Source organism: Adiantum capillus-veneris, chromosome 23 (assembly GCF_014529385.1).
Source record: "Adiantum capillus-veneris isolate H3 chromosome 23, ASM1452938v2, whole genome shotgun sequence".
Taxonomy (NCBI): domain Eukaryota; kingdom Viridiplantae; phylum Streptophyta; class Polypodiopsida; order Polypodiales; family Pteridaceae; genus Adiantum; species Adiantum capillus-veneris.
The window spans coordinates 132,939,180-132,966,558 of NC_140953.1; the positions used below are offsets into that span (position 1 = coordinate 132,939,180).

At 42.0% G+C, this 27,379-nt stretch overlaps 1 protein-coding gene across 1 annotated transcript; it reads right to left on the minus strand.

Annotated features, from left to right (window-relative positions):
- Window positions 1-2,252: 2,252 nt before the first annotated feature.
- Window positions 2,253-3,118, minus strand: LOC147428599 (uncharacterized). The gene is made up of 3 exons (XM_086496861.1): window positions 2,615-3,118; window positions 2,375-2,530; window positions 2,253-2,273 (listed from the first exon to the last, which is right to left on the minus strand). The coding sequence occupies exons 1-3, from the start codon at window positions 2,828-2,830 to the stop codon at window positions 2,253-2,255; spliced, it is 393 nt and encodes a 130-aa protein (XP_086352987.1). The 5' UTR covers window positions 2,831-3,118.
- Window positions 3,119-27,379: the final 24,261 nt, after the last annotated feature.

Consider the following 27,379-nt stretch of genomic DNA (forward strand, 5'->3'; position numbering starts at 1 on the left):
TTAAGTGGGAAGGCCCTTTCAAGGTAGTGGAGTGTTTTCCAAATGGCACATATCAGCTGGCTAACCTTGGATGGTGTTCTACATAAGTCAAGGGTAAATGGGTTGTGTCTTAAATTGTATCATGCTAGATTGATGATGGTGGAGCAAGATGAGCTGTCTGTGGAGCAAGCAATGTTGGTGAAGGATGAGGAGACCTGTGATGCGGTGAGTCTCATATCTCTCTTTGCTGCTACTGATCATGAATGATCTAGCAGGCTAGGGGATGGGCAAATTATGTCAGGAGTTTTTTGGAGCAAGGGATTGCTCATATGTACATATACATGCATGGTGCATCAAATAAAGAATTGCCCATTTTTCAGAGCAGGTGGTTACGTGGGCCCCACATGTGTACAGGTAGGACAACATGTACATAGTGAATCGATTTTCACTATTACTAGTACCACTGTGTTTTTTCTACAATAAGGAGGATTTGGTAGCGCGTAAAACTTCTTGAGGAAGCTATCCGCGGGCCGACGACATGAGGTCAGCAGGTGCGTCAGATGGCATCTAGTGGCGTCAGGAGGGCGAACGAGGTCAATATTTGCACGCATGAGGACGGACACAACGTGGGTGTTTTCTTGTGAGAGTTATGCAGAAAGGTCATCATTAGGACCACTTTTTGGGGCCACTTCACGTGGTGGCGAGATGAATTATTGGAAAAAAGTTGAGTGCCAGGTGTGCGAATGATGCAAAAAGGTGACAACTATGCACTGCGAGGTCAGTTTTTGGCCTGTTCGGGGTCCGTTTGAGGTCATCTAAAAGGCCAAGGGTGCCCAACTAAAAAATCTAAGTGTGGGAACTGAAAAAACAGGAGAAGACCAGAAAAAACGTGGAGAAGAGAGGAGGAACAGCCGCAGCTGTGGTTTTTGCTCATTTTGGAGCCTGTTTTGGCCGTAAACTGCTCATCCGAGGCCGGATTTGAGCACTTTGACATTGTAGACTGGGGTTTTGGGCCGTTCCGGACGCGATGGCGCTGTCCATTTTTTCCAAATTCCTCACTCTTTTCCTGCTATTTTTCTGTGTAAGTTTCTCCTATGAGCGAAGTTTCTACTCTAGTTTGTGATTGTATCTGGCTTATTTTACCCATGTTGTGTGAGCTATTTGCCCCATTGGTGTTGGCCCAAGCTCAATTGTATCTAAACATCAGAAATTATCCTCTTTTGAGCTGAGTTTTTTGGGTGTTGTGTGTCTGTGTGGAGTGGGCAAGTGGATAGTCTCTCTCCTCTCACTCCAGAGGTTGTGTTCCCTGTCTTGGCGAGGTGTGTTGTGTAAGCCGAGTGGTGCCCCATAGTGTGTGTGTGTGTGTATCTTCCAAGAGTGTGTGCCGTGTCGTTATAGAGGCGCAGTGTGTGTTTCATCCCGCTCACAGCGCTTATACCGAGGCCAAAACCTGCAAAAAAAATTTGGGCAGAGAGGTTTGGCTGTTGCTGCTGCATATACTGCAGCAACAGAAACCAACCGTTTCTGCCCAAAGGAAGAGTGCAAAAGCAACCACACTCCACCTTTTTTTTTTGATTTTGGACAGAGAGAAGTATTGAATGCTGCCGCATGTGCTGCTAGCAGCACTCTCTATCCAAAGGAGAAGTGAAAAAGCAATTGCGCTCCACTTATGTGCAAGAGAGTTAGTTGCTACTGCTACATGTACTGAAGAAGCATAAACCAACTCTCGCTACTCAAAAGAGGAGTGAAAAAGCTACGACACTCTCCACTACTCTGTTTCTCGCTAAAGAGCGAATTCAAGAACTGTTGATCAAGTACTTATTCAACATTACAAACCAAACCATAACCATAACCATAACCAAATCTTTGTCAACCCTACACAATAAGCATAACCAAGTTTTTCTCAACCATAAGCATAAAACAATAAGCATAACCAAGTCTTTGTCAACCATAAGCATAACCAAATCTTTGTCAACCATAAGCATAAAACAATAAGCACAACCAAATCTTTGTTAACCATAAGCATAAAACAATAAGCATAACCATAAACATAACCATAACCATAACCATAAGCATAAGCATAACCAAATCTTTGTCAATCCTAAACAATAAGCATAACAAAACTGAATTGCACCAACAATCGGGGAAGTCCGTCTACAACAAGTCATACCATAACTTCATTTACCAATCCAAAACCATATCATAAATGGATTACAAACACTTGAGCAAGAAGAATTTTCATGACTTCATTTCATAACTCAATCCATATATAATCACAACATAAATCCATCTATCTGCTAACCGACCATGAACAGATAACAAAAAGTAAAAACATGTAACTATAAGTGTAAATATCGGTATATATACAATCATGAATATACACAAAACTAGCTACCAATACAAATCTATGAACTCTGTCCCTCAAGGCAAGGCCTCCCAGTCGACGGCCTCTCCCTCCCTCCTCCGCTAGCTGTGTCAAAAGAGCTACAAGCCCATGCTTGTAGCCATACTTCTCCTCTCGACGTGTAGGAGGACGCTTCATTGCAAGTTCCTGCAAATCAAACACTTAATAATAAATAAATATGAAAATAACACATATACATTTAGTTAATCAAAGCGTTTTTATGATACTTACAAACTCGTGGCGAAGCGTGTCGTATCCTCCACTCCCAAGGTGTGATGATCCAGTAGAATCTAAACGTGCTCTGGCTGCCTCTCTCTGCTGTTGGAATCGCTCAGGATGCTCCGTCAGCTCTCTACCAATCACTGTCCACTCCTCTGCGTCCAACCATGCCGGCTTCGGCTCATTGTTCCTGAATTTGTCTCTGGCCTCTGATCGACGATGTGACATGGTGCCAATCGCCACGCCCAAGATCCAGTCATTCGAGACTGTTTTGTACCCCTCTGTCGGCCTGTACTCCCTATGAATGGCCTCAACGATGTAGTTTTTCCTCTCCTGATCCTGAGCATCTCAATGCTCCATCACAGAATGGCCAAACTGCACTATGCAAATCTGTCGTATCCTCTGTCGCATGGCCTTTCCGACTGTATCCATGACCACAGCTCCGTCTCTGGTCGTATATACCCTGCTAGGATCATGCTCATGTGATCCCCAAGGTGTACGTGGTGTGCTCTCTGGTGAACTGTCTACTGAAGAGAGCGGTGGACGCGCTCTCGGTGGTGTGGAAGCATTGGTAGCACTATCACCACAACAACCACCGCCTCCAGAAGAGACACCTGAACGACACCTAGACCGTCTCGAAGAAGACCGGCCACTCCTCGGTGTAATTGGTACACTCGTCGGAGGTGTAGAGCCGATCGGACTCGGGACACACTAGTCAAGGGGGTAGGAGGCACACTAGTTCTAGGTGTAGGACCAGATGTACTAGGTCTGGAGGTGCCTACACCCCAAAGAGCCTGCATCTGAGCAATCTGCTCAGGTGTAAACTGCGACAAGGAGCTACCCATCTGCTCGGAGTTGACATGCCGGCCGGAGTGACTGGGAAACTAAAGTCTGAGAGTATGTATAGTCGTCGTCGGCCATGGATGCAAAACTTAAATTCAAAGAACAACAGAAATACGTCAATTCACTATTCAACAACTTAAGCAATACAAATAACATAAAAAACGAAACTGTAACAAAAATCACTATACTTAATTGCTGTCGCAAGTGTTCATTACAAATTACATCTTAACAAAAATCAGTGGTCATTCTCTCATCTTCTATGAGAGCTGATGCGCCAAAAATATCTATATCAATCTGTACTTCCGCATCTTCATCATCAAACTCCACTTTGTTATCGCTCTCCGCATTTAGCGTGTCATCTCCATGTTCTGATTCTGGCATTTGTTGATCGTTGACCTCTAATTCAAAATCCTCGTCCGTCTACCGTGGCTCTGATTCTTGCAACTGTTCAACCTCTATATCCAATCCTTCACACACTTGTTTGCTCCGTGGAGCAACTTGAACGACAAACTGCCAGCGGGTTTAGACAAATTTCTTCATCCTTCTCATTCCATACTGGATCTATTGTGAACACAACTTGTTCACAATGCTGCGGAAGTACAATGTATCCCGAGCATCTGTCCACACCCGCCTGAGAAGCTCACTTGAATTAATCCACTCTTATCTTTGCGTACAGTTGTATTAGCCCACTAGTAATAACTCTGAACCACTTGACATCAAAGATAAAAGTATCAAACTTTCTGAAGCTAATCTTCAAAATGTCTTGGATGTAGCCAAAGTATTCAAGCTGACAAATCTGTGTGTTTTCATCACTGGCATTGGCCCGACTTTCTTGGACGAAGCTTGCTCTAACCCCACTATCGAAGGTCACACCCTTCGTTCTTCTATCCGCTACACTCTAAAGTGTCTCCATGGGACCACAAAGCTCCGTATTTGTGTTACTACAAGCACATAATTCACATAGTTTAGGGTTTACTAAAGCAATGTAGACCATATGGATTTTTAAAAAGAAGTTGTAGAAATACTTAAATGCCAGTCGCAACCCTTGACATCTCCTCCTCTTCTTCAGTAATCAACACTCTGTTCCGCTTTGCCTCCCGAAATTTGTTGCATCTAACCATCTACCAGTAGGAAAGTCTGGCAGCTTCTGAAGATGGTTAGGATAAGGCAGGTTCCTAGTGGCACGATTGCGCTTGAACTGCAAACGTTATGTAATATGTCGTTGCTTTTCCTCTTCCTAATTCTCTAACCACTTTTGCAATGCCTCTGAGTTGAGTAGACAGAATCTCATAAACCTTTTCTCTCGCATTCTGAGATCCATCTTTCTCATTATGCCTTGTCCTTGCGTCGTCCCCTGTAACCTTAGCGTTGATCTCATTAGTCCACAATCGGGGCATCTCTAGATCAATTGAACCCAAGAACTCACTGATGAAAACTAGAGACTCTTGAACAAGCCATCCTTCATCCATGCTACCCTTAGGACGAGCTCTTTGACGAACGAACCCCTTAAAGTCTTCATGAATCTCTCCAAGAAGAACATCCATCTGCTGTTGACGGTTCCAGCAACTGCAACTTCATCGACCACATGCACAAGCAAATGCATTTGGATGGTAAGAATGTTCGTTGGAAAATACTTCTCCACCATACACTCTGCTTCTATTCCATTCAAGTGAGTTGCATCTATGATGTCTTTTCTTATCTCTTTTGATGAGATCCAACACACTAGCTCACTAATTTTATAAATAGTACATCTGATGTCATCTGTCAGACAATCTTTTATGGCAACTGGTAAGATAAACTATAAAAATTTGTGCCAATCATGCGACTTAAGCCCACTAAGATTGTTATCTCTAGTAAAGGCCGTTTTCAACATCGCATGCACCGAGTAGGAGTATGGAAAGAAGATATGGTCTTCTTCACTTGTTGCTCTTCAGCACGACTCAAAACACATGGACCTTTTGGAATAGCATACGCTCCATTGGACTTTAGTCGAGCCCACATCTCTGGCATTCAACCCCACAGCCTGTAGGTCATCTCTCTGAGCTTTGCTTTCCCTTTTTCCAGTAATGGTCTTCCATATGATCTCTCTCCCACATTCTTAAAAATGTGCATTGGGTCGAGCAGATAATTAATAAGCAAATCAACGCCAGTACGGCAGTTCGTGAAAAATAGAAAATCTCTTCATGCCGGTGGGGTTTAAAATCTCCACTTTGTAGCCACATGTTCTTCCGGTCACTCGCCTTTAGTGATGCATGTCGTGTTTACATATGTTTGGCCCACGTACCTCATGCCCTTCAGGCAAAAATCAACCATGCTCTTCGTAGACTGTCTTGCCTAGGTAATCAGAGCGGCGAAAGCCAAGTCGAGGACCACATTTTGGACATGCATGATTCCTAGAGTAGCTCAAGCCTGTAAACAATAAAGAAAGAATTAGCAGGGCACAATTAGCTATGATGCAGATTTGTATAAAGTTAAGGTTTCATGATACTAACCTGAACACTCACCAAAACCTGGCCAAGTGCATGGTCCACATAAGAATGCCTTGCACATGGGCATGTCGCCGTCCAATCGGTTGGACATGTCAACCACATCAATCCCTGACCACAATATTGAAGCTCTTCATAAGTGGTGCAGATAGACGTCCATGTTCTTTGCTTTGTACTTTCCTGGGACAATGAGTGACAGTAATAGATGGCCTTTCTTTGATAGCCAGCCATGGAGGGAAGATTATAATTCACCAAGCAATGTAGGCCATGTGCTCCATGATGAACTACGTAATCCAAATGGGTTTACTCCATCCATTGCTAACCCAAAACGGAGTGAAACGAGACACCTCCGCAAATGTAGGCCCTTGTTCTTCTATGTGCTTCCATGCACGAGAGTCCAGCAGGCACGGGCATCACATCATCCGTGGATCTAGTGTTAGTATGCACGTCATCAAAGATGCTATAGACTTGCTCCTGAACATGCTCTTATTCTTGGAATGATAGGAAAGTGTCTCAGAACCTTTGCAAGGACAATTTTGCCTTGTGTGTCCTCTCTATATCTTTTGATCCACACTGGGGACACTGTACTAGATCTGTGTACTCATTTCAAAAGAGTATACAATCCTTAGGACATGCATGGATTTTATGATAATCCATGCCCAAGCTGGTAAGAACTTCTTGGCAAAGGTCGGGAGGGAGCATGTGATTGCCTTCCGGCAAAATTTGCTCGTTTAGGCAACCTGTCAATACATCACCACATCAAAAGCCACGATATTTGGTTTGAATTTTGTGTCCATACTAAGCATACAGTACATTTACCTAAAAAGCTCTGTGACACTCGTGTCAGACCATCCAAAAATAGATTGTAGATTAAGCAGTGCCAAAGATGTACGAAGAACTGAAGTGTTTTGCACAATTGTAAAGCGGTGTTCGTGCAAGTCTCCGCATCATCTCACCTTCTGGCTCAACGTCACTCCCATGTCGTTGATGTGGACGTGATGATTGAGGTGATCGACATGTTTTCCTTGGATGTTTTTTTCTTTCTCCACCTTGGTTTTCAATAACCGGATCCATGTCAAAAAAACGCATCCAACGTTTGATCCATCTCAGCTTCTTAGAATGTGACATTCTCTGTTGGTGGGGTACGTAGATTCCATTGGTGGTTTCGTTTGACATTCGTCTTCTCTGTGATGAAGTTGGAACAATATCTATTTGTGGGGATTGATCGACTGCATCCTGACCATGAACAAAAATGCAAATCTTGTAGTTTCTCTGCAGGGAAGAGACACGTTGTTGCGTTATGTGCTGTTCACATATCTTGCATTTTTTCGAAAGATCTGCTGCTTGCATCGCACACAAGACACGCCATCCTATCGTCCATAATTGATCTGTGTTGTCGTATAATAAATTTACATAAGGAGCATAGATTCTCTTTAACCTTGTATATATAAATAGTGTAAACTACCTCACATTCTCTAGTCATGCCCGATCTCCGCACACCTCGGTCTAGAGGTGCACGGAGATCAGGACCACCGGTAAATCATGTCTTTACTGGTCAAATTAAAGCCTATATTTTTGGGTGCAACATACGTACACAGACACACACGTGCTCTTCAGACAATCCATGTAAACGGTCATTTTCGAAATCGGTTTGTGTTTTTCGTAGAAAAAAACAAACCGGATTTGACCTACGGTTTGTGTATTTGGTGTTAATTCAAACCCATTGGACCTACGGCTTGCCATACACACTCTTGATATTGCTTTAAAGACTACTTAATGGACTACGGATGTTGGTTTCAGTACGCATAGAAGCCATTTCCGAAGTCCGTTTGCGTTTTTTTGTAGAAAAACGAAACCGGATTTGACCTACGGCTTGTGTATTTGGCGTTTCTTCTATCCCTTTGACCTACAGCTTTCCATACGCACTCTTGATATTGCTTAAAGACTACCTAATCGACTACGGATGGTTTTGATAACCGTAGAATCAGTTTCTGAAGTCCGTTTGCGTTTTATCGTAAAAAAACGCAATCGGATTTGACCTATGGCTTGTGTATTTGGCGTTTCTTCTGTCCGTTTGATCTACGGCTTACCATACACGCTCTTGACATTTCCTTAAAACTACTTAATGGACTACGGATGATTTCAATAGACGTAGAATTAGTTTCCGAAGTCCGTTTGCGTTTTTCCGGTGAAAAACGCAACCGGATTTGACCTGCGGCTTGTGTATTTGGCATTTCTTCTGTCCGTTTGACCTACGGCTTACCATACACACTCTTGACATGGCCTAAAGACTACCTAATCATCTACGGATGGTTTCAGTAGGCATAGAAGCCATTTTCGAAGTCCGTTTGTGTTTTTCCGTAGAAAAACGCAATCAGATTTGATCTACGGCTTGTGTATTTGACGTTTCTTCTGTCTGTTTAACCTACGGCTTTCCATACATGGTCTTGATATTACCTTAAGACTACTTAATGGACTACGGATGGTTTCGGGTAGGCATAGAATCAGTTTCCGAAGTCCGTCTGCGTTTTCCCGTAGAAAAACGCAATCGGATTTGACCTACAACTTGTGTATTTGGCGTTTCTTCTAATGGCTGAAATCTGCAAATCTTTATCTGCTGAATTTTGACTCTATGTTGGTGACGATGACGATGCAACAACGACGCGCTGAAAACGCAGATGCTGAAATCTGCGTTTTACGGGCTGAAACTGCAAACTTCGATGGATCTGACCGTGCCGCAAGGATCTGCTGTGGCAAGGTGAGATCTGCGAGGTTCGGAGGTTCTACTACGGTATGTCTATGCTGAAAACTGAAAACGTTGGTGCTTCTGATAATCCAGTCACGCTAAATTTGCAAAACTCTAGGCTTGCTTGCTGATCCAAAAACGCTAGGGCTGGTTTTGAGTTCTGCTGCAAAAACGCTAGTGTTTTAGCTAGTCCTGCTGTCGCTGGGACTGATCTACAATGCAAAACCCCAAGGCTTGAACTGTGGATGAAAATAGGCATAGAATCAGTTTTCGAAGACCGTCTGCGTTTTTTCGTAGAAAAACGCAACCGGATTTGACCTACGGCTTGTGGATTTGACGTTTCTTCTGTCCGTTTGACCTACGGCTTGCCATATACGCTCTTGACATTGCCTTAAGACTACCTAGTGGACTACGGATGGTTTCGGTAGGCATAGAAGCCATTTCCGAAGTCCGTTTGCATTTTTTCGTAGAAAAACACAACCGGGTTTGACCTACGGCATAGAAGCCGTTTATGAAGTCCGTTTGTGTTTTTTCGTAGAAAAACCCAACCGGACTTCAAAAACGGCTTGTATTTTGGGCGTTTCTTGTATCCGTTTGACCTACGGCTTGTTATATGCCCCCACCCAACCTTTTTTGAGGAGGAAGCTTGTCTCGAAGAGCAACGACGGCGCTGTTGTTGCTCCCTAGAGGACTTTCATGTGTAAAGGTGAGAGTTGAGCTTCGAATGTATTTTGAGCTGGTCAAATGAAGTGAAAGAAGCTCAAGAGGAGTGCCACATGTCGGCTGGTTATTAAAAATGCTAGAGGAGAGTGAGAGAGAAGCTCTGTGGAGCGCTGTGCTAGTTTTTTGAGCAAGCAATGAGCCACCATCTTTGCCTTTTGTGTTTTGTCGCTCCTCCCTTTCCCTTTTCTTCTTCTATTCTGCTCTCGTACTAGCCGGGGCGCCGACGGAGTGTGTGTACGCCTGGGCCGCTGGTTCTTTGCACACACACACACACACACACAGAGAGAGAGAGAGAGAGAGAGAGAGAGAGAGAGAGAGAGAGAGAGAGAGAGAGAGAGAGAGAGAGAGAGAGAGAGAGAGAGAGAGAGATTGTGTGTGCTTTACAGGCTGTCACTAAGAATGTCGAATGATGACAGTAAGATGCAAACATTTCCGTTGGTCATGCAGGACAAGGCCAAAGTGTGGTTCGAAGCACTGGAAGGCGAACCAAAGTAAATGTGTCCGGCATTACTCACGAGGTTTCTGCATGACTTTCGCAAGGAAGTGTCCTCGCTCGGCATGGACACCAAGCTGAAGGCTTTGAAGCAGGATGTGGGTGAAGATTTCAAAGTGTTCTTGGATCATTTCGAAGCTTGTCCTTATTCTCTCTCTTTCCCTCTCTACCTCTCTTTCTCTCTCCCTCTAAAACTATCTCTCTTTCTCTCTACCTCTATCTTTCCCTTCTTCCTTCTGCCTCTCTCTTTCCCTCCATCTCCTTCTTTACCTCTTTTTCTCTTTCCTGCTATCTATCTCTCTTTCTCTCTTTACCTCTAGCTCTCTCTCTCTCTCTATCTTTTTTTCTCTCCCTCTATCTTTCTCTACTCTCTCTATTTCTCTTTCTTTCTCTCTTTTTCCCTCTCCCTTTTTTTATGTTTAATTTTGTTTCTACTCTATTTTTTTACTTCTTTTTGTTAATGTATTTAAAGCTTTTTTATTCTATTTTTGCATATACAAAACCCTAAAACTAATTAACTTTAACCCTGAAATTAATTTCAAGAAACCCTAAAATACAATTAACAATAACAAATTTGAATATAAAATTAAATAACAATAATAAATTAAAATTAAACAACAATAACAATTTGAATTTTAAAATTAAATAACAATTTCAAATATAAAATTAAACCAAAGTTAAAATTAATGTGTGTGTGTGTGTGTGTGTGTGTGTGTGAGAGCAATGAGATTGTGCACTCACATACACTCGTATGTGTGCACAAAGCTCTGGAGTAACTTCCACATCTGCAAAAAAAAAAAAAAAAAACACACACACACACACACAAAAAAAAAAAAACAAAAAAAACAAGGACAATAGGCTTACTTAGCAGCAAGTAGAGAAGACATGATGGTGTTTGCCCAAGCGCGTAGTAGTCCAAAGGTGCAGATATGGCCGCGAGTTGAGCGAAGAGAGAGAGAATGAGTTTTTCGAAACGCGCAGGAAATAAGCCCGCAGTTTTGTTTTTACCAGTCGGCGGGCGTCGGTACACGCTGCTAGATACGCGTCGGTATACACTGCTGGATACACGTCGATATACACTGCTGGATACGCGTCGATATCTGCGTCTGTATACGCGACGGAAATTGAAAATTGAATTTTTTTAAAAATCTGAGCTCCCTCCAGTATTGCCGATGCACATACCGACGCCCGCCAATGACGTCGGTAAGTTGGCGTCGGTATTCAAGTGATCTCTAGTAGTGACAACGTCTTTCCAAAATGGATGACTAATCCATTTGGTGCTTGGGAGACATAGCTGCCACAAGCATGCCTGCTCTTTAGTCCATTTCATTATCCCAAAGTAGAGTGAAAAATTCTACTTTGTGTTTGAGAGACGTCATCATCAAAAATATGATTCTAAGCATGCATACTATTAAAATTTGTGCACAATAAAAAGAGAACTAGTCTTATGAGACAAAAAAATTGGTCATTGAAAAGAAATTTGTACACTTGCTTACTCTAATGTAGCATTGCAAGCATTGAAAAGGTTCATACTATCCCTAAGCTATATTCCTTGAATCCATCTAGCATCTTTAAAAGGATAATTTTTGAACTTAATAAGATACCTTGGGATAATCTTACCATGTCATAGTGCATTGGTTTCATGCCAAAGGATAGCTTCGGGTTGTAGCACCTCTTCTTGGTCTTTGATTTCGGGAGGGTCTTCAATAATTAGTTCACTTGGTGGCTCTGCTTTTTAGGGCTTAAGTAGGCTCACATGAAAAGCATTGTGTATGAGCCAATGGTTGGGCAACTTGAGTTGATAAGGCATCTCATTGATTGGCTTCAAGATTTGAAAAGGACCATAGTATCTTTTTGGTAATTTAGCATAATACTTTTGATGGCCCGTAGGATTTTGCCCGTCGTTTGCCTCAATCAAGCCTTACGAAACTCAACTAATACCCAGTCATTTTCTTTGAATGTTAAGGCCCTTTTGTGCTTGTCAGCATCATCTTTTTGCCTTTGTTGAGAGATAGATCTAGCCTCCTTAATCTTTTGAAATGATTCTTGTAGGTCACGGCTATACTCATTGTCATAAAATCTAATATCTGACCAACCCAAATGATTTTCTCATATTAAACTGATCATTTAATGTGGGAGAATAAACGGGAACAAGGGTTAAGTTATAAATGATCTTATAGATCTATTTAAGCACGGGCCAATGGTAAAGGGGCCCATATGAGAAAAGGTCTATCGAAGAGAAAGGTTAACTAATGGAGCAAAAGACCTTAGGGTTGTCTTCATTAAAGCCTCCAAAGGTAAGTGTTAAAAGCTTTAGCACATAGTCTTTAAAATTTTACTCTTTAGTCACTATAGTCCAAGCAGGCAAGGGGGTAGCTTGCTTAAGCTAGGGCTGTGCTTAAGCAGGGCTTACCAATTTCAAAATACTGCTATTCAAGAGGGGACGAGCCTACAAAGGGGAGGAAGGGGGGGGGGGGGGGGGGGGGGGGGGGTAGATAGTAAGTGAGCACCTCACCAAGGACCCATACCCTGATGAAAGGAAAGAGGTCACTTGTCAAGTGTAGAGACACACTAATCAAGTAGGTAGGGGGTGTGCTTAAGCAGGGGCTGTGCTTAAGCAAGGGGGGTGCTAGCTTAGCCTCACAAAGAGAAAGAAGGACACTTGTCAGAGGGCTACACACCTTGCCCCAATGGGAGCCAACTCTCTCTCTCTTCTCTCTCATTTGAGTCTACCACAAGCTCTCTCTCATTCATTCTTCCCTTCACACATCTTGTGAAGCAAGGATTCCATCTCCTTCTCCAAGCTTGAGAAGTTGAGTGCCTACTACCACAAGCTCTTGCTATGGATGCAAATCCACACAAGAGAATGCTTATGCTTGCTTTACCAATCTCTCTAATCTCCATTAACTCTATGCTAAGCTATGCTACAAGAGCTATGAGTGATTATGTGCAAGGGGTTATTTCTTTCTAGTAGAGCTACTTCTATTCTCTCTTCTTCCTCACTCCCTCCTAGCTCTCCTCACCTTTCATGGTGTTTGAGGTCTTGGGATTGAGGCTAGGCATTTTTCAAGCTCATGCTAATCATGTTTATTGTTGTAGTTATGTTAATGCTTGGTGAGTGAAGCTTACCATCTTCATCTCATCAAGAAGGTCTCAAGGAACACAAACAGTTGTATTGTAAACAAGTCTTCCGTCATGGAATAATCTATAATAAAATGCCTATTGGAGGGGGGACCGGCTCCAACTAATCCGGTCCTCTATTGGTGTCAATTTCTCTAAACTCTCACTCTCTTTTACAAGTATTGATCATGCCATGTTAATGAAGTAATGTGTTAAGTGTTGATCTCTCTATCCAAGCACTTTCTTTCTCACTATACATCTACACACTAAAGAATACCAAGGAAATGCTCAATATGTTATTTACTTTCCGCTTCAACTCAAGTTAAAAGGCTAATTCCATGACATTGGTATCAGAGCATTTGGTTTCTCTTTTCTTGCTTAAGAAGAGAGGTCCTTAAGTAGCCTATAAATGGTTGATGTTGTTAATTATAATAGGGTAAGTGGAACTGGGATCTAATATCGATTTTGTTAAGCCCACTATGTGGGGGATGGTGCACACCTCGGGAGCTTTGGACTTAATAATGGAGTCTTTTTAGACTTGCCTACGGCTTTACCATTATTGAGCCATAAGAAGTCCGAAAGGAGCTAGCCCTTGGCAATTCTACTATGTTAGACCTACTCCTCTACTCTCTATAATTAACCACTTTGAGCCGTGGGTGTAGATACTTAAGAGCCAATTTTCAAAGGCTAAGAGGAGTGGCAACTAAGGTTTTGAATCGCCAAAGCATACACTAAGTACATACATAAATTTTGTTAACATGGCTGACAATAATCAAGAGAGTAGAATGAACATAGATAGTTTTGATTTTGCACATGAAGGTGCTAATGATGATGCTCCCATGTTTGTGAATTTTCTCGTCACTAGGTTACAGCAAGCTATGGGAAACCCTGTTTTGCAAGCCGAAGTTACTCAACAACTTCGTGCTTATGGAATTTCCCTTCCTCTCCAAGAGGAGAGAGAGCTTAGGAGGCCTCTTGAAGAGACCCCCAAAAGAAGACTCTCTCCCATTAGAGAGGAGGAACCCAAGGAGCAAGAAAGCAATGGAAGTTTAGTTTCTTTGAAGATGTGGCTCCACGAAGACGGCAGTCTAGATGATCGTTACTCCTCCCAAGAGGAAAAGAGCAACCCATAGTCCTTCTCCTCATCACTCTGAAAGGCAAGAGAGGAAACAAAGGAAGAAAAGGGCTAGGAAGAGGTCACCCTCTTCTCCTTCTTCTTCATCTTCTCCTTCTTCTTCTTCTCTTTCCGATGAAAGTTATGGCTATTCTCCTAGAGAATACAAGAGGGGAGGACATCGCAAATCATTTCGTGCATGGCGAAGGTCACAAAAGCTAAAGAAGTTCAAGGAGGGAGGAAAGAGTATCTCTTTTCTCACCTACGATGGCACCTTTGGTGCTACCGACAAAGTGTTGGCCTTCATCTAGCAATTTGATGCGGCCTTTGGGGACGAGGGCTTCACAGAGTCCTCCAAGCTACGCCATGTAGCTATGCACTTCCAAAAATCAGCTCGTCAATGGTGGGCTAGCCTTCGTGGCAATGGAGAAGCCCCAAAGACATGGAAAACTCTACGAGTTTCCATCATGAAGCAATTTCTTCCAAGCGATACTAAAGATAAAGTTCTTACCGAATGGCGCGGCTTGAAGCTTCTCTCTCATGAGTCTATCAACAAGTATGTAGACAAGTTTTGGGATTTACATCTCAAAGCTACTTTCTTTCAAAAGATAGACTTTGCCGAGCAAAGACAGCAATTCTGTGCGGGGATTACCTGAAGAGATGGACGAATACATCAACTCTCAATGGCCCGGTACTATTACCGAAGTAATCCACCACACCATGGTTGCTTCACGCATCAATTTCCATCAAGGGCTAGACGTAATGTCAAACCCATGGAAAACAAAGATAAAAATGATGCAAAGGGAAAACCAATGTCAAAACAATTCCCAAGTCACTTCCAACAACAACAACAACAATCGGTCCAAGGAGAAGGGAGTTTACAAAGGTAAAAACAAACTCTCTCCTGAAGAGCTTGAAGCTTTTCGCAAGGACCATAAGTGTTTCAAGTGTGGGGAGCAAGGACATGGCTATCGTTCTTGCCCCAAGAAGAATACTCGCAATGAGACTCCTAGGGCTTCCACCATCGAAGCTCCAAAAGAGGATGCTCATTGCAAAGGATCATCACTCTCCTATGCTTGGGGAAAGGTAAGAGAGCATGATGCCTTCATCTTGTTTGACCCTGGCTCTACTCTCAACTTCATATCAATAAGTTGGCCACCAAGTTGGGCATTCAAGCTTTTGAGATGGGAGATATAGTACAGCTGATGCAGCTTTCAAGGGACAACAAGCCTCCGTTACTCCCTTGATTGGGAAGTTGAGGCTTCATGTCCAAAGCTATGTCGACAAAGAAGACTTCTTCATCTCTCCTCTCCAACATCAGGATGTTATCCTAGGGGCACCATGGTTTGATCGCATGGCTGCCAACATGAAGTTCCTGAAAGGAGAATTTACTTCACCTACAGGGGAAAGAACATGTATATAGATGCTAGTGAGCGTGGTCGCACTATTCCACTTGTAATCCTCTTTCTTTTGATAAGTCAATGAAGAGCTCAGTTTCTGCGTACATGATTTTGTCAAAGAGTCTCTAAAAGATAATAATGTTTCATCAAATGAAAATGATAGGAATCAAGAAGATTTAGACTTGTCTAATTTTCTAAAAGGATTCCAAGATGTGTTCATCGATGATATCCCTATGGACTTACCTCCAAAACGAGGGAATGATGACCATCGCATTGAGCTCCTTCCTGGAAGCTCACCACCTAACAGCCTCCTTATCGAGTCTCACAAGCTCAACAAGAGGAGATCATGAGGCAAGTAAAGAGCTGGTAGACAAAGGGATGGTGAGGCCTAGTTCCTCTCCTTTTGTTCTCCAGTCCTTTTAGTGCAAAAGAAAGATGGTACATACCGTATGTGTGTGGACTATCGAGCACTAAACCATATCACTATCAAAAACAGATTTCCGTACCTCAGGTAGAAGATCTGTTTGATAAGCTACAAGGCTCTACCTACTTTAGTAGGATTGACCTTAAGAGTGGCTATCATCAAATAAGGATAGTGGATGAAGATATCTTAAAGACCGCGTTTCGCACAACGTTTGGTCTTTATGAATATCTAGTCATGCCTTTTGGCTTGACTAATGCACCAGCTACATTCAATCGTTGATGAAGAAAATTTTTAGACCATATCGCAAATTCACTGGAGTGTTCTTTGATGATATCATCATCTACTCCAAGTCTTTGGAGGAACATAAGCAACATCTCCAAGTGATTTTTCAAGCATTGAGGGAGAACAAGCTTTTTCTCAACCAAAAGAAAAGCGAATTCTTCCTTCAAGAGATTCAATATCTAGGTCATATTATCTCTCACGATGGTATCCGTATGGATCCATCAAAGTTAGAGGTAATAAAATCATGGCCTAACCCAATAAATCTACATGAGCTAAGAAGCTTTATTGGTATGTGTGCATACTATAGACGCTTCATAGCAAAATTCTCTCAAGTAGCAGGACCACTACACGACTTAACTAAGAAGAACGTTAAGTTTGTATGGACTGCTAAGGAGCAAAATGCTTTTGAAAAACTCAAAGAGAAGCTTACTTCCCAACCAGTCCTCGTGCTTCGGATCTCTCAAAGCCATTTGAGGTCCAATGTGATGCTTGTGGTGATTGCCTTGGAGCAGTTTTGCTTCAAGAAGGGCATGCCATAGCATATGAGAGCCGAAGGCTCAATAGTGATGAACGAGTCTTGGGCATTTATGAGAAAGAGCTTTTAGCTGTTCTACATGCCCTAGACACATGGAAGCACTACCTATTGGGGACTCCATTTATCCTACGAACCGACCACCAAAGTCTCAAGTATTTCATGACGCAAACCAAGCTTTCCGACAAACAAATGAGGTGGGAAAATTTTCTTTCGCAATTTAATTTTCATATTGCTCACATAGCTGGTAAGCACAATCAAGTTGCCGATGCACTTTCACGACGACCAAAAGTTAATGCGGTGTCTATAGCTACTCACAATGATCTATCCTCTATGATAGATGAGTATGCTACTGACCCTGACTTTAGAGACATAATGTCAGCCCTTGCTTTGGGGAAGAAAGAGGAACCATTCACCTTGCAGGATGGTTATCTTCTCCACGGCAATAGGCTATGTGTTACCCATTCCCTTCGTGAGAAAGTTATGTATGAATCCCATGCTCCTCCATATGCGGGGCATAGAGGTATTCAACCTACTCTCGAGGAGTAGAGACGTACTTCTATTGGCCTACCATGAAAGTGACATACAAGAGTATGTTTCAAAATGTGTAGTATGCCAAAAGACAAGTATGATAGAGGGAAGCAACCTGGATTACTCCAGCCATTGCCTATTCCAAATTCACCATGGGAGAGTATATCCATGGATTTCATCTTTGGATTACCCAAGTCTATCCATGGGAATACAGGAATATGGACAATAGTCGACAGGTTTAGCAAGCAAGCACATTTTATTCCTGTCAAAAAGACTATTAAGGCACATCAAATGGCAACTCTCTTCATATCTCAGATTTTCAAGCACCATGGATTACCCACATCCATCGTGTCAGATAGAGATCCTTGAATGACCAGTTATTTTCTGGAAAGGTCTCTTTGAAAATCTAGGAACAAGATTGAATTTCTCTTCGGCCTATCACCCACAAACGGATAGCCAAGTGAATGAAATATCCAATCTTACGATACTCGATCTACTCAAGACTTTGTTACGAAGTAGATCAACGCTCTATAGTGGAAAAAGTACTTACCTCTTGTAGAGTATGCCTACAATAATACTGTACATACTTCTACGGGAAAAGCACCTTTCGAGATCATTGAGGGAAGACCTAAAAGTCCCTTGCTACTCAAAGTACATGGGAAGATCTTCGCCGCCGATGAGTATAGCCGTGACCTACAAGAATCTTTTCAAAAGATTAGGGAGGCTATATCCATCTCTCAACAAAGGTAAAAAGTTGCTGCTGATAAGCACAGAAGAGCCTTAATGTTCAAAGAAAATGATTGGGTCTTACTCAAGTTTCCTAAGGCTCGACTAAGGCAAACGACGGGCAAAAATCCTACGGGCCATCAAAAGTATTATGCTAAACTAGCAAAAAGATACTATGGTCCTTTCCAAATCTTGAAGCCCATCAATGAGACGGCTTATCAACTCAAGTTGCCCAAACATTGGCTTATACACAATGCCTTTCATGTAAGCCTAATTAAGCCCTACAAAGGAGAGCCACCAACTGAACCAATTATTGAAGACCCTCCCAAAGTTGAAGACCAAGAAGAGGTGCTACAACCCGAAGCTGTCCTTCGGCATGAAGACAAGGTACTACGACATGGTAAGATTATCCGACGGTATCTTATTAAGTTAAAAAATTATCCTTTTGAAGATGCTAGATGGATGCAAGGAGTACAGCTTAAGGATAGTATGAACCTTGTCAATGCTTACAATGCTACATTAGAGTAAGCAAATGTACAAATTTCTTTTAAATGACTCATGTTTTTTGTCTTATAAGACTAGTCCTCTTTTTAATTGTGCACAAAATTAACTAGTATGCATGCTTACAATCATGTTTGTGATGCCAACGTCTCTCAAACACCAAGTAGAATTTGTCACTCTACTCTGGGAGAATAAAATGGACTAAAGAGCTGACATGCTTGCGGCAGCTACGTCTTCCAAGCACCAAATGGATTAGTTATCCATCTTGGAAAGATGTCGTAGGGTAAAAAGGGATCCTCTACCAGCTAAGTAAAATTGACTAATGACTAAGACTTTATCTCTTCTACCTCATAGTCGAGGACGACTATGATTTCAAGACAGAGGTAATGTCATAAAATCTAATATCTGACCAACCCAAATGATTTTCTCATATTAAACTGATCATTTAATGTGGGAGAATAAACGGGAACAAGGGTTAAGATATAAATGATCTTATAGATCTATTTAAGCACGGGGCCAATGGTAAAGGGGCCCATATGAGAAAAGGTCTATCAAAGAGAAAGGTTAACTAATGGAGCAAAAGACCTTAGGGTTGTCTTCATTAAAGCCTCCAAAGGTAAGTGTTAAAAGCTTTAGCACATAGTCTTTAAAATTTTACTCTTTAGTCACTATAGTCCAAGCAGGCAAGGGGGTAGCTTGCTTAAGCTAGGGCTGTGCTTAAGCAGGGGGGCTGCCTGCTTACCAAGCTCAAAATACTTGCTATTCAAGAGGGGGCGAGCCCTACAAAGGGGGCGGGGGGGGGGGGTAGATAGTAAGTGAGCACCTCACCAAGGACCCATACCCTTATGAAAGGAAAGAGGTCACTTGTCAAGTGTAGAGACACACTAATCAAGTAGGTAGGGGGTGTGCTTAAGCAAGGGGGGTGCTAGCTTAGCCTCACAAAGAGAAAGAAGGACACTTGTCAAGAGGCTACACACCTTGCCCCAATGGGAGCCCAGCTCTCTCTCTCTCTCTCTCTCTCTCTCTCTCTCTCTCTCTCTCTCTCTCTCTCTCTCTCATTTGAGTCTACCACAAGCTCTCTCTCAATAATTCTTCCCGTTACACACTCTTGTGAAGCAAGGATTCCATCTCCTTCTCCAAGCTTGAGAAGTTGAGTGCCTACTACCACAAGCTCTTGGCTATGGATGCAAATCCACACAAGAGAATGCTTATGCTTGCTTTACCAATCTCTCTAATCTCCATTAACTCTATGCTAAGCTATGCTACAAGAGCTATGAGTGATTATGTGCAAGGGGTTATTTCTTTCTAGTAGAGCTACTTCTACTTCTCTCTTCTTCCTCACTCCCTGCTAGCTCTCCTCACCTTTCATGGTGTTTGAGGTCTTGGGATTGAGGCTGGGCATTTTTCAAGCTCATGCTAATCATGTTTATTGTTGTAGTTATGTTAATGCTTGGTGAGTGAAGCTTACCATCTTCATCTCATCAAGAAGGTCTCAAGGAACACAAACAGTTGTATTGTAAACAAGTCTTCCGTCATGGAAGAATCTATAATAAAAATGCCTATTGGAGGGGGGACCGGCTCCAACTAATCCGGTCCTCTATTGGTGTCAATTTCTCTAAACTCTCACTCTCTTTTACAAGTATTGATCATGCCATGTTAATGAAGTAATGTGTTAAGTGTTGCTCTCTATATCCAAGCACTTTCTTTCTCACTATACATCTACACACTAAAGAATACCCAAGGAAATGCTCAATATGTTATTTACTTTACGCTTCAACTCAAGTTAAAAGGCTAATTCCATTACACTCATCGACGATGAAGATCTTCCCATGTACTTTAAGTAGCAATGGACTTTTAGGTCTTCCCTCAATTATTTCAGAAGGTGCTTTTCCTGTAGAAGTATGTACAATATTATTGTACGCATACTCTACAAGAGGTAAGTACTTTTCCCATTGTGAGCGTTGATCTACTTCGGTAACATAAGTCTTTAGTAGATCGAGTATCGTAAGATTGGCTATCTCACTTTGGCCATCCGTTTGTGAGTGATAGACCGAAGAGAAATTCAATTTTGTTCCTAGATTTTTCAAGAGACCTTTCTAGAAATTATTGGTCATTCTAGGATCTCTATCTGACACGATGGATGTTGGCAATCCATGGTGTTTGAAAATCTGTGATATGAAGAGAGTTGCCATTTGGTGTGTCTTAATAGTCTTTTGACAAGAATAAAGTGCGTTTGCTTGCTAAACCTGTCGACTATTATCCATATTTCTATATTCCCATGGATAGACTTGGATAATCCAAATATAAAATCCATGGATATACTCTCCCATGGTGAATTTGGGATGGGCAATTGCTCGAGTTATCCAGGTTGCTTCCCTCTATCATACTTGGTATTTTGGCATACCACACATTTTGAAACATACTCTTGTATGTCCACTTTCATGGTAGGCGAATAGAAATACGTATCTACTCCTCAGAGAGTAGGTTGAATGCCTCTATGCCCCGCATAGGGAGGAGCATGGGATTCATACATGACTTTCTCACAACGGGAGTGGGTAACACATAGCCTATTGCCGTGGAAGAGATAACCATCCTGCAAGGTGAATGGTTCCTCTTTCTTCCCCAAAGCAAGGACTAACATTATGTCTCTATAGTCAGGGTCAGCAGCATACTCATCTATCGTAGAAGATAGATCATTGTGAGTAGCTTTAAACACCACATTAACTTTTGGTCGTTGTGAAAGTACAATAGCCACTTGAAAATATGAAAATTAAATTGCGAAAGAAAATTTTCCTACCTCATTTGTTTGTCGGAAAGCTTGGTTAGCGTCATGAAGTACTTGAGACTTTGGTGGTCGGTTTCTAGAATAAATGGAATCCCCAATAAATAGTGCTTCCATGTGTCTAGGGCATATAGAATAGCTAAAAGCTCTTTCTCATAAATTCCTAATATCCATTCATCCGTATTGAGCATGTGGCTCTCATATGTGTGGCATGCCCTTCTTGAAGCAAGAATGCTCCAAGGCAATCACCACAAGCATCACATTGGGATGGCTTTGAGATATCCATAAGCTTGAGGAGTGGTTGGGAGGTAAGCTTCTTTTTGAGCATGTCAAAAGAATTTTTCTCCTTAGTAGTCCATGAATACTTAATGTTCTTCTTTGTTAAGTCATGTACTGGTCTTGCTATTTGAGAAAATCTAGCTATGAAGCATCTATAGCATGCACACATGCCAAAAATCTTCTTAGCTCATGTAGATTCCTTGGATTAGGCCATGCTTTTATTACCTCTAACTTCGATGGATCCATCCGGATACCATCTTGAGAGATAATTTGACATAATTATTGAATCTCTTGAAGGAAAAATTCGCTTTTCTTTCGGTTGAGAAAAAGCTTGTTCTCCGTCAATGCTTGAAAAATCACTTGGAGATGTTGCTTGTGTTCCTCCAAGGACTTGGAGTAGATGATGATATCATCAAAGAACACTCCATTGAATTTGCGGTAGGGTCTAAAGATTTTTTGCATTAGACGATTGCACATGGCTGGTGCATTATTCAAGCCAAAAGGCATGACTAGATATTCAAAAAGGCCAATGTTGTACGAAACACAGTCTTTAGGATATCTTCATTCACTATCCTTATTTGATGATAGCCACTTTTAAGGTCAATCCTACTGAAGTAGGTAGAGCCTTGTAGCTTATCAAACAGATCTTCTTCCCAAGGAATGGGAAATCTCTTTTTGATAGTGATATGGTTTAGTGCTCAATAGTCCATACATATACGATATGTACCATCTTCTTTTTTGCACTAAAAAGATTGGAGAACAAAAGGGAGAGGAGCTACGCCTCACCATCCCTTTGTCAACCAATTCTTGTACTTGCCTCATGATCTCCTCTTGTTGAGCTTGGGAAAGTCGATAAGGAGGCTTGCTAGGCGGTGAGATTCCTGGGAGAAGCTCAATTCGATGGTCATCATCCCCTCTTTTTGGAGGTAAGTCCATAGGGATATCATCGATGAACACATCTTAAAATCCTTTTAGAAAATTAGACAAATCTAACTCTTCTTAATTCTTACCATTTATATTTGATGAAACAATAAGACCTGTTAGGGATTCTTTGACAAAAATTATGTACGTAGAAACTGAGCTCTTCATTGATTTATAAAAAAACAAGAGGATTTACAAGTGGTATGGTACGACCAGGTTCCCTAACATCTATATACATGTTCTTTCCCCCTATAAGTGAAGTAGATTCTCCTTTCAAGGAGCTTCATGTTGGTAGCCATGCGGTTAAACCATGGAGCCCCTAGGATAGCATCGTCATGTTGGAGAGGAGAGAAGAAAAAGTCTTCTTTGTCGACATAGCTTTGGACATGGAGCCTCAACTTCCCAATCAAGGGAGTAACGAAGGCTCGCTGTCCCTTGAAAGCAGTGTTGGCCATTACGGCATCTCCCATCTTGAAAGCTTGAATGTCCAACTTGGTGGCCAAATCCGTTGATATGAGGTTGTGAATAGAGCCAGGGTCAAACAAGATGAAGGCATCATGCTCCCTTACCTTTCCCCAAGCATAGGAGAGAGGTGCACCTTTGCAATGAGCATCCTCTTTTGGAGCTTTCATGGTGGAAGCTCTAGAAGTCTCATTGCGAGTATTTCTCTTGGGGCAAGAATGATAGCCATGCCCTTGCTCCCCACACTTAAAACATTTATGGTCCTTGCGAAAAGCTTCAAGATCTTCATGAGAGAGTTTGTTTTCACCTTTGTAAACTCCCTTCTCCTTGGACCGATTGTTGTTGTTGTTGTTTTTGGAATTCCCTTGGGAAGAATTTTGGGCATTGGTTTTCCCGTTTGCATAATTTTTGTCTTTGTTTTCCATGGGCTTGACATACCGTCTAGCCCCTTGTTGGAAATTGATGCACTAAGCAACCATGGTGTGATGGATTACTTTGATGATAGAATCGGGACGTTGAGAGTTAACGTATTTGGCCATCTCTTTAGGTAAACCTGCACAGAATTGTTGCTTTTGCTTGGCGAAGCCTATCTTTTGGAAGACAATAGCCTTGAGATGTAAATCCCAAAACTTGTCTACATATTTGTGGATAGACTCATGAGAGAGAAGATTCAAACTGCGCCATTCAGTAAGCACTTTGTACTTTGCATCGCTTGCAAGGAATTGCTTCATGATGGAAACTCGTAGAGTTTTCCATGTCTTTGGGGCTTCGCCATTGCCATGAAGGCTAGCCACCATTGACGAGAAAATTTCTGGAAGTGCATAGCTACATGGTGTATCTTGGAGGACTCCGTGAAGCCCTCGTCTCCAAAGGACGCATCAAATTGTTGGATGAAGGCAATACTTTTTCATGGCACCAAAGGTGCCATCATAGGTGAGAAAAGAGATACTCTTTTCTCCCTCTTTGAACTTCTTGAGCTTTTGTGACCTTTGCCATGTAGGGTATGATTAACGATGTACTCCCCTCTTGTATTCTCTAGGAGAATAATCATATCTTTCATCACAAGAGGAGGAAGGTGAAGAAGAAGGAGAAGAGGGTGACCTCTTTCTTGGCCTTTCTTCCTTTGTTTCCTCTCTCCCCTTTTTGAGTGACAAGGAGAAGAACTGTGGGTTGGACGTTTCCTCTCGGAGGAGTTGGCGATCCGCCGTTTTCATGGGGCCACATCTTCATAAAAACTTAAAGTTTCATTACTTTCTTGCTCTTTGGATTCCTCCTCTCGTATGGGAGAGAGTCTTCTTTTGGGGGTCTCTTAAAGAGGCCTCCTAAGCTCTCTCTCCTCTTCGAGAGGAAAGGAGATCCCGTAAATGCAAAGTTGTTGAGTAACTTCAGCTTGCAAAGCAGGGTTGCCCATAGCTTACTGCAAGCTAGTGACAAGATAATTGACAAAGATGGGGGCATCATAATTAGCACCTTCATCTGCAAAATCGAAGTTATCAATGTTCATTATAATCTCATGGTTATTGTCAGCCATATTAACTAAATCTGTGTAGAAACTTAGTGGATGCTTTGGCAATTCAAAACCTTAGTTTCCACTCCTCTTAGCCTTTGAAAATCGGCACTTATCTACACCCACGGCTCGAAGTGGTTAATTATAGAGAGTAGTGGAGTGGGTCTAATATTGCAGAATTGTCGAGGGATGGCTCCTTTCGGACTTCTTATGGCTCAATAATGGTAAAGCCGTAGGCGAGTCTAAAAAGACCCCATTGTTAAGTCTAAATCTCCTGAGGTGTGCACCATATCCTACATAGTGGGCTCAACAAAATCGATAATAGATTCCAATCCCACTTACCCTAATATAATTAACAAAATCAACCATTTATAGGCTACTTAAGGACCTCTCTTCTTAAGCAAGAAAAGAAAAAACCAAATGCTCTGATACCAATGTAATGGAAATGGCCCATGAACTTTGAGAGTAGTGGAAATTAGAGATAGCACTTTTTTGGAAATACTTTGTGAGCATAGAGGGTGAACTTAATTGATGGTAGGAACATAAACATAGCATTAGTTAACTTGGAATAAACAATACTTTTGCAACAGAGAGAGTTTAGAGAATATGACAACAATTGAGGACCGAATTTACATGTAGGATGCATCACAAGCAACAAGGATAGTCTTGGGACAAGTGTCCCCCTTTCCCCTTTGAGAGACAGGACTTGATAAATGCAAAAATAATTAATTAAATCCACTAAATTATCATTGGACCCCTTGGAAGGCCAACCAATAGGCTTTAGGCACACCATGAGGGCAACATGAGGAGGAGCATGACAAGTGTGCCTTTTGCTTTCTTTGTACCAAGCTTGCCTTGTGCGAGGGTGTGTGTGTTCTCTCTCATCCCCCTAGCTTTAGGGCTCACCCCCTCTCTTGTAGTGATGGTGGAAGCTCTAGAAGTCTCATTGCGAGTATTTCTCTTGGGGCAAGAATGATAGCCATGTCCTTGCTCCCCACACTTAAAAACATTTATGGTCGTTGCAAAAAGCTTCAAGCTCTTCATGAGAGAGTTTGTTTTCACCTTTGTAAACTCCCTTCTCCTTGGACCGATTGTTGCTGTTGTTGTTTTTGGAATTGCCTTGGGAAGAATTTTGGGCATTGGTTTTCCCGTTTGCATCATTTTTGTCTTTGTTTTCCATGGGCTTGACATACCGTCTAGCCCCTTGTTGGAAATTGATGCACTAAGCAACCATGGTGTGATGGATTACTTTAATGATAGAATCGGGCCGTTGACAGTTAACGTATTTGGCCATCTCTTCAAGTAAACCTACACAGAATTGTTGCTTTTTCTTGGCGAAGCCTATCTTTTCAAAGACAATAGCCTTGAGATGTAAATCCCAAAACTTGTCTACATATTTGTGGATAGACTCATGAGAGAGAAGCTTCAAACTGCGCCATTCAGTAAGCACTTTGTACTTTGCATCGCTTGCAAGGAATTGATTCATGATGGAAACTCATAGAGTTTTCCATGTCTTTGGGGCTTCGCCATTGCCATGAAGGCTAGCCACCATTGACGAGAAAATTTCTGGAAGTGCATAGCTACATGGTGTATCTTGGAGGAATCCATGAAGCCCTCGTCTCCAAAGGCCGCATCAAATTGTTGGATGAAGGCCAATACTTTTTCATGGCACCAAAGGTGCCATCATAGATGAGAAAAGAGATACTCTTTTCCCCCTCTTTGAACTTCTTGAGCTTTTGTGACCTTTGCCATGTAGGGTATGATTAACGATGTCCTCCCCTCTTGTATTCTCTAGGAGAATAATCATATCTTTCATCAGAAGACGAGGAAGGTGAAGAAGAAGGAGAAGAGGGTGACCTCTTTCTTGGCGTTTCTTCCTTTGTTTCCTCTCTCCCCTTTCTGAGTGATAAGGAGAAGAACTGTGGGTTGGACGTTTCCTCTCGGGAGGAGTTGGCGATCCGCCGTTTTCATGGGGCCACATCTTCATAAAAACTTAAAGTTTCATTAATTTCTTGCTCTTTGGATTCCTCCTCTCGTATGGGAGAGAGTCTTCTTTTGGGGGTCTCTTCAAGAGGCCTCCTAAGATCTCTCTCCTCTTGGAGAGGAAAGGAGACCCCATAAATGCAAAGTTGTTGAGTAACTTCAGCTTGCAAAGCAGGGTTGCCCATAGCTTACTGCAAGCTAGTGACAAGATGATTGACAAACATGGGGGCATCATAATTAGCACCTTCATGTGCAAAATCGAAGTTATCAATGTTCATTCTACTCTCTTGGTTATCGTCAGCCATATTAACAAAATCTGTGTACAAACTTAGTGGATGCTTTGGCAATTCAAAACCTTAGTTTCCACTCCTCTTAGCCTTTGAAAATCATCACTTATCTACACCCACGGCTCGAAGTGGTTAATTATATAGAGTAGTGGAGTGGGTCTAATATTGCAGAATTGTCGAGGGATGGCTCCTTTCGGACTTCTTATGGCTTAATAATGGTAAAGCCGTAGGCGAGTCTAAAACGACCCCATTGTTAAGTCCAAATCTCCTGAGGTGTGCACCATATCCTACATAGTGGGCTCAGAAAAATTGATAATAGATCCCAATCCCACTTACCCTAATATAATTAACAAAATCAACCATTTATAGGCTACTTAAGGACCTCTCTTCTTAATCAAGAAAAGAAAAAACCAAATGCTCTGATACCAATGTAATGGAAATGGCCCATGAACTTTGAGAGTAGTGGAAATTAGAAATAGCACTCTTTTGGAAATACTTTGTGAGCATAGAGGGTGAACTTAATTGATGGTAGGAACATAAACATAGAATCTACTTAACTTGGGATGAATAATACTTTTGCAAGAGAGAGAGTTTAGAGAATATGACAACAATTGAGGACCGAATTTATGTGGAGC